At 38.8% G+C, this 8,751-nt stretch overlaps 1 protein-coding gene across 1 annotated transcript in view; it reads right to left on the reverse strand.

The window, feature by feature from the left end:
- Positions 1 to 7,960: 7,960 nt before the first annotated feature.
- CUNH8orf34 (chromosome unknown C8orf34 homolog) overlaps positions 7,961 to 8,751 on the reverse strand; it is a 478,679-nt gene continuing 477,888 nt past the window's right edge. The window contains exon 13 of the mRNA XM_023727760.1: positions 7,961 to 8,722. Within this exon, the coding sequence (XP_023583528.1) occupies positions 8,715 to 8,722 (8 nt within the window). The 3' untranslated portion in view covers positions 7,961 to 8,714. The remainder of the gene's footprint in view (positions 8,723 to 8,751) is intronic.

The raw sequence follows: 8,751 nt of genomic DNA on the forward strand, positions 1-8,751 counted from the left end.
TTTTGTTTTTACTCAATATCCAGTGTATGAATATCATTCAGTGTATGAATATCGTTAGTAATCTCCTTTTGTTTGTTCTTGCTGACTTCAGTCCTTCTAAGATCAGAGGTCAGAGTACTACCTGGAGCTTGTTTGGTGGAATTTCATGGTAGGAGGATGAGGTGACCTCTCATCCAGGGAAGAGAAACTCTTTCTTAACTGCTCACCTTTTAGATTTATAAAAATTGAAGGATTCTATGGGGAAAATATTGAATGATACAGGAATCATAAAAAGAAGATAGAATGAATACATGGAGTCACTGTACCAAAAAGAATCGGCACCACCGATTCTTTTTAAAGTATGTTTATTTATATTTTTGAGAGCTTACTGTCTGCAAACACAGGCCTACCCCCAGGGATAAAAACACTCAAGAGGTCTGTCAGAGTTAAATGGCTGGAGACAGACACTGTGTGCTCTCACTATATGTAACTCAAAGTGAGGTGCAATGTGCTAGAAACAGACCCCTGTGAGTGGCAGTATGACATATTCTCAGAGGTCCTCTTTCTCAGTCAGCAGGTCATTAGTCTTCCCGTGACTAATCATGAAGTTATAATAACATCAGCTCATCTGGAATGTTCACACACCAGTCATGGTGAAGCATAGTGCGAAAGCCTGGCCTCTTGAGTCCCCAGGTTGCCCAGGTTCATGGGCTTGCCCTGAAATCTACTGCATCATCCCAGATAACTCACAGCTCTCTTTGTCCAAGTTGCCTCATCTATAAATTGGGGACAGACACAGTGCTACTTCGTAGGGTTGTAAAAATTACATGAAATAATGCACGTGCAGTGCTTAGGGAAGTAGCTGGTATATCTTAAGCCCTCAGTACACACTGTCAATCCTAACAAAAAATAATTTTACAAAAGCTTATTTCAAATTATGTAAATACAAATCTGTTGTTGTTATTGCTGTCGTTAGGTGCTGTCAAGTCAATTCTGACTCATAGTGACCTCATGTGACAGAGCAGAACTACCTCATGTGGTTTGCTAGGCTGTAATTTTTACAGAGGAGACCTGTGGCACAGTGGTTAAGCGTTCAGCTGCTAACCAAAAGGTCAGCAGTTCGAATCCACCAGCTGTTCCTTGGAAACCCTATGGGGCAGTTCTTCTCTGTCCTATAGGGTCATGATGAGTCGGAATCGACTTGATGGTAAAATCTAATCCAGTTTTTATGGGAGCATACCACTAGCTCTTTTCTCCCATGAGGCTACTGGGTGGGTTCAAACCTCCAACCTTTCAGTTAAGTGCTGAATATTTAACTGTTGAGCCACCAAAGCTTACATATATATGTATATATATCCTCATTTAACCTTTTATTACAACCTTATCTAAGTGTGACTATTACCATTTTATCAATAAACAGGCCCTCTGGCAAAGTGGTTAAGAGCATTGGACTAAGACTCACTAGGTTTAGGTTTGACCTTCTGTACCACCACGGATGGCGAGAGCGTGGGTGTGCTGCTTATTTCCTCTAAGCCTCAAAAAAATAGTGAGAATTAAATGAAATAATGCATACATAGCTATTGGGGAATGCAGTGGGTATTCAAGCACAAGTTTGTGAGCAACAAACCACATGTTCTTGTTACTGTAATGTGCTATTTCTGCTTTCTCCTTCTACAACAGATCTCTGTTTTGGCGCAATAACATTTCTTCTAATATGAAGGCTATATGTTAAAATACATTGGCAAAGATCTGCTACACAGACTTCATTTTCCAATGACTTTTGTAACTATCAGGACCTAAAGAGTCTTCCAAAGCATGCAATTCTGTCTTTGGAACACCAATAAACCAAAAGTAGAAAGTAAGCGGTTTAAAGCATTATTAGTAATGCATATGAAATTATACAACCAGTTCCATAAAATCTGGTGTTCTATGGCTTTGGTTAACCTACAGAGATGTAATATCTTCATTAATCCATTTGATAAACCTCATAGACTTGGGGAGCTGACTCATTTAATTGAGTTTAGATAAATGCAACCACAGATTTATGAGATATAATCCTAAATGAAATGACATGACTCTCTTGCTTACAGGTTAATATACACAAGTGCTAAATTCTTTGAGATCACAGGCAGAAATTTAGAATGAGTCAAGGTCAGATTTATTCTAGATGTACATTTTAATCTACCTTATGAATCCATCCAGTTGCAATCTACTTTTCTTAAAGTATGGCTGATCAGTTTCCTAAAAAGGATCATGATCAGTTATACTTGCTCTAAGCCTAAGAGTGTCTATAAAGCCTACATTAATATGACCTAGAGCTGCATTATTGAAGCCATCAGTTTAAGCAAGGAGAGAACTGGATCCTTGTTATACTCAAAATAACCCATTCGATGCTTCAGTAAAATATAAACCCCTATTCCCAGTGGCTGAGCAAAGGTTTATTTCTCACTCATATTACCTATCCAATAGAGGTCATTAGGAACTCTACTCCACATGGTCAGGAAGCCAAACATCTTTAGATACTGTCATCTCAATTTGTAACAACCAGGGTCACGGCAGCAGAGAAAAAGAGAGTGCGGAGAACTCCCACTTCCTGTAAATGCCCTGGACTGGAAGTGATACAAATCACTATCACTGATGGCTATTGGCCAGAAATCGTCATATGACCCTGCCTAGCAACACAGTGCTGCGAAATCTTTTCATGTATCCAGGAAGAAGAAAAGAACTAGACAGGATGAGCAATAGCAATTTCTGTCACAGATCCAAAGAAAGACATCTTACAATGAATTGAAAGGATAAGTATATAAAAGATACTAAAACCTTGGTTCATAAATTAGTCGAGATATATATATATTTGTTTTCCACAATGAAACACAAATTTCATTAGCTCAATTGAAGCCATTGATAATGTGATCCTTAAATTATATTTTTGTAGTTTTTCTATACGTGTCTTTATACACTACCTTTAACACCTAAAAAGTTTTGCAGAATAAAAACAGTGATAAAAATTTCCATAAGCAAAATAGCTCCACTTTTGCTGAGAACCCAGGCAGTGAAATAAAGCTTGGATTAGTCATAGAATCAAACGTCTGCTGTTTACACAGGGTCATTCAGACACAGCTGCAACGTATTACAAAAGACACTTCAAGCCTACCACGTTAGTTGCAAGCCCTTTCAAAGCCTCCCTTTTTAAGCCATAAGTTGGTCATTTCCCTCAAGAAGCCACATATGTTGAACAACCTCAAAGCCACTCACTCCTCTTGCCATTTGCTAGGTAATCTCGAAGAGACAATTGCTGTGTGACTGCTGTGTTTTTCAGACACTGGATCATATTACTATCGTAGTTTTGCATGCAGCACTCAGGGATCTCCAGGTACATTTTAGATTACCGTAATAGTGAGAAGAGTTGCCATATCATAGCTCCTGCCCATATCCAGATCCACTTAGGCTGGCTTTGCAGAGATGGGTTCTGTAACATCAAAGACATAGAAATGAATAAGAAGCCACCACAGAAACAGAAAAAAAGGAAGAATAGTAGTAAGAGAACCAAATACAAGATGAAAAACCAACAAACATTTATAGCATAGGCAAGTAACGATCTGCAGGAAAGGAAGAGCTCTGTGCCTTGGACCAAAGAGGATGATAGATGCTTCCATCCCCTCCTCAAAAGACTGTCTAATAAGACTCTGAGGTTAGCAGTTGGCAATGGTTATTTTCCTTACAACCAACCCAAAATTTATTTGATTACTTTTAGAAAAAAGGAAGATAAATAACAAATGTTGCAAATTAAAAACCACAGTGAGATAAACAGGACTGATTCTTAAGCCTTCTCTTAAACATTGTTAGTCCCTTAGTCACTATTAACCAAAGAAAAAGGAATTAAGGCATTCCCAAAGTAGACGTCCCCACACACTTACTAAAAGGACCCCAAACTGATAATATCTTACTTTTGATTTCTAAGTAAGAGAAATTCTACATTTTTCATATCCCCCATCACATTCCCATGGAGCTGCTTTTTATCTCATCCACCCACAGGAAATTTCTACAGCTTCATTAAACCAGACTACCAAAGGTTGTTCTACAAAGAAGCCCACGCGTGTCTCTCTGCTGAAATCCAGCTGTGCTTACAGGCACCTGGGGGCCTTGAAGTACAGGGATTTTGACCTTGTGCTTCCGAGAAACAAAGTGTGGGCCACCCACTCTGTTCAGTGTACCTAAACTGTTTACTCTTGAAATCACTTTTTCAGTCCTCGAAGTGCAGGTGTGTTCCTGAGGCTTCTGTCCTAGCACCTCTTTTCACTGCACACTCTCACTGGGTGATGTCACCTACTCCCTTAATTTCTCTTATGTACTGTTCTAACATCTTTACCTTGAGGATGCTTAAAAGCCTTGGATATCTTCCGGTCTCTTTAAATTCAACATGTCCCCAGCTGAACTCAGCACCTTCCCCTCACTCCAAACCTGCTTTTCTTACAGGGCTCCACATTTCACTGCCAGATGTCTTGGCCAAAAATCGGAGTATTATTTAATCACTCCCCTCACCCAGCTTTAATCAATCAACTGTCTGAATTCCTTTTCTATCTATCTGCTTCTCTCTGTCTCCAATGTTGATTACTGAACAATGTCCTATCCATTCTCCCTGTCTCAGCTTTGTCCTGTTATCCATTTTGCTCACTGAAGCCTAAAGACATCTTTTAAAATGTAAATCTCATAATTCACTTCCACAAAACTCTTCCAGGTTTTGCTTGTTTTCCCTCCAAAATAATGCATCTTGGAATGCTCTTCATGGTTCGGCTGCTACTAATTTCTCATCTGTACCACTTGAAAATATTTCCCTCATCAAGGTTCCAGCCATACTCAATTGCTTATTTCAGTTGATATGACATGCTGTTCCTTGTCTCTAGATCTTTACACATGCTATTCTCTCAAAATACTCTTCAGCTCTTTCTCCATTACTATCCCCCTATTCTCCTTGGCCTCCATTCATTTTACCTGAATCATTTCACCCCCTCCTGCAGCCTTCAGATGTTAGGCTAACCAAAGCCCAGGAATCCTTATCTGCAATGTAGATCAGGTACTCCTCAGGTATTCTCAATTAGCATCCTGTACTTGGCTCTTAAGACATATTGTAAATGACTGTTTACTTTCAGCGTAATGCCCACATCAGCCACCGAGCTCCATGAATGCAAGGACCTTGTGTGACTTACTACTATTAGAACCCCAGCGTATATAGTGTCTAGTCAACAAATACTTGTTGAATAAGCATTAGACTATTTTCATTCTTAAAGGCCTGTAAAGGAGATATCCCCTTTTTCTAAAGAAACAGTCAGCTAATGTGACCTTTCTTTTTCCTGTCTGCAAAGGTGCCCTGTAGTGACATCATATGATAGTCAAAATCCTGCCTGTCTTGTTCCTGGAGGTGTCACCCAAGTGAACATTCTTGACCTTCCAGTTATAGAAAGACAACCCATTTCTTAAGAAGGTATATTCTAGAAACAATGTGGTACAAAAAGTGTCAGATGACTTAAAACTGACTGGAGAAAAGTACAATGAAAACAGCATTAAAATCACTGTTGTTGATTCTCTTGGTAGCTGTGACTTCCCTCTCTCTTGTTTTTTCTCCTCTTTCTGAACATTTCTTTGTTGTCTGCTTCCTGACCTTCTCTTTGGCCTGACGCCTCAACTTTGGTGTTTCTGTGAGAGGTATCATTCATGCCATAGGCTCTCCTTAGGTAATGTGATCCATTTTCATATTTTGCATAAACCCTTTTATGCATATAATTGACAAATCTGTATCTCCATTCCTGTGCTTTGGCCCCAATACCTGCTAGACATTTCAGATCAAATGTCCTGTAGGAGCTCCATCTCAACATATCTAAACTGAAGTTATCATCTCCAGCAGCCCATCTCCCCTGGCTGCTTTTCCTCCTGCTGTCCTATTGACACTCACAGGCTCAAGCCATAAATCTGGGAGGCACTTTTGACAGCTACCTGTCACCCTCCATGTACAATAATTCCACAAGAGCTGTCAATTCTACCATTAAACATTTTTTATTCTATCTGCTCCCCTGCTTCCAGACACCACAACCATATTTATATCCCTACCATCTTTTGACGTAACAGACCTAAATTGACCTCTATCATGTTTTACTTTAACCTTTGAAACAGACTCCTCACTGGTCTGATTTCCAGGCTTTCCCACTGCCCGTGTCTCCCACTCCTACCATTATCCTAACTCTCTGTCTGGGAGTGTTATTCTCATTCCATTGCTGAAAATCTTCAATATCTCCCTTCAGTGATGATTCTCAATCTAGGCTATTCACTAGAATGAAATAAGAAGCTTTGGGAAAAAATATAATTGGGGTACACCTTAGATCAACTGACTCTTAATCGCAGAGGATGAAGACTGAGCAGCCAGGGTTGAAGACCACTGGATGGCATATGACATTTTCTTAGCCCCATCCTTGTCCACTTTTCTACCACACTGACTATCACATCATATAGAACTCTATAGGTGCTAATAGTAAATAGCATGTGCTTATTATGCTCATCCCCATGTACACCCTGCCCACTCAGACTTCAATACTGGATCCACTGAAATCTCCTACCTACTTTCTTTGCTCAGTTGACCCTGTTTTGGGGATCCAGATGAGGCAGCATCTCCTCCAGGTATTGTCTCCAATATCAACTTATCCTATATCCCACCCATCCCACAGACCACCTGCTTTTACATCCAGATCCCAGATGGGTTCAGAACTGCTCTTTTATGCTGCTCTTAGTAGCCTAGACTGTAAATGCCTCAACAATTGTATATTACCACATTTTATTGAAATTATCTGCTCATATAACTGTTTTCCACACTATATTGTGATGGCTTTAAGAAAAAGTGTTTGGCCTCCATGTTCAGAAGGTGAGGAGTCACCACAGTCCCAACCAAGGACACCCAGAGCCTGTGGTATAACATAGAACCCAAAGCCTCTGTCCATAGTAGTCATGTTGGAGTGAGTGAGGAATCTGAGGAACATTCATAGATTGTTGTTTTGTTGGATTTTCAAAGTTCTACCATAGCAATAACTTTCAAATTGTGTTAACAAACCCAACATAGGCAAAATGAGTAAGGAAAAATGAGACAAGTGTCAAGAAATTCAGGTTTCATGTGTGACATCTGAAACAGGAGATAGGAAAGCAACCTGGAAAAATTTTCTGATTTGAGGCCTCACTGTTCACTGTACTTGGCCTCTGGAAGTGGTTAAAGGAATTGACAAAGAAGAAAGAAACTCTGTGTGTGTGTGTGTGTGTGTGTATGTTTGTCTGTGTGCGTGTATGTGTAACCACTTAGCATCTTCAGTAACACCACACTCTGATATCCTGTTGGGTCTGATTCCTGAGGTGAGTGTGACACTTGGTAGGACGACTGTCTCCAGAAAAAGGAGAGTGGCAAGAGGAAGACAAAAATCCACCAAACGATGGATGGAGAAAGGTATGACTCAGATGAAGGGACTGGCAGTGACATACTTTGTGTGTGTGTGTGTGTGTGTGTGTTTTTAAGAAAAGAATATTTCTAATAGGAAAGGCTTTTGGATCCTCAGTTGAGCATATCTGAAGAAATATTCTTTGGTTAAAGATTTTTAAATAGAGGAGTGTTCTGGTTGCATAAACTTAGTTTCTTCTCTCCTTTCTGCTCAAAAAGTTACTGTTTTCTAAGTTTTTCATTTGCTTATTCCTATACAAAACAATAATATTTATGAAACACAGTCTCATAAGATTCTATACACAAGAAAATGTTAGTGTAAAAATTTTATTATATTATTTGATTCAGGAATATGACATAATTTCTTTGTTCATTCTTTAACTATGTGCTGGCCTTTAACATTTGTTTCTTTGACAGTTATACAGGCAGTTTTATAATTTAATCTCATGCTTGAAGGGTACAGAAAGCAAATTTAGATTAAGACAAACAAAAAAAAAAAACAGACAATAAAGATATTCAATAGATTTACTTAGATCCATTCACTTAGCATAGATGCATAACACATTCCAAAAGCGAGCATATATCAAATTTTAAAACAGATAATCTTAGTTGGGTTCAATAATTGGATAAATGATCAAAGAATTTTTATTGCATATATTTGGGGGCATGCATTTCATTCCTTATTGATCTGCTTAGTGTTGATGTATCAGTGATTTGTTTTGATAGGAACAAGGAAGATAATCATAGAAAGGCGCTCTGGTCTTGCTGTTGCACAAACACATATGGCAGGTGATGAGAACCAAGCAGCTAAACTCAGAGATATCTAAATGGCACAGCTTGGCACATGTGGGTAAGTACAATGTTTATTGATCTAAAAAATGAGAAAATATTATAAAAATAGGAGTAGAAAACCCTAGACAAGTTAAAATACAGAAAAATTTTAAGCAAAGTTATTTGAATCAGGCAATATTTAATATCAAATATTGATCTTAATAACTGGGTATAAAGTAATCTAAACCCAGGACACCTATCAGGTCAAAAGGCAGCAAGCATCCTGACCACCCCAGAATCCTCTGCCAATGTTAGTGTTGTCTGATTACACGCTCTGGCACCCTCTGGTTACAGGAGTACTGGTTTATTATCAATATTATAAAAATAACCATTCTCTAAATGATTACACATAGTAAATAAAATCACAACTATAAGCAAGGATTCGAAGAATTGCAATTTCTCTAACGGTCACCTGCAACTTCTTCTGCCTGCTTCACAGACCTGTAGGGGAGAAAGGAAAACATACAATA

Source organism: Trichechus manatus, unplaced genomic scaffold (genome assembly GCF_000243295.1).
Source record: "Trichechus manatus latirostris isolate Lorelei unplaced genomic scaffold, TriManLat1.0 scaffold00018, whole genome shotgun sequence".
NCBI lineage: Eukaryota > Metazoa > Chordata > Mammalia > Sirenia > Trichechidae > Trichechus > Trichechus manatus.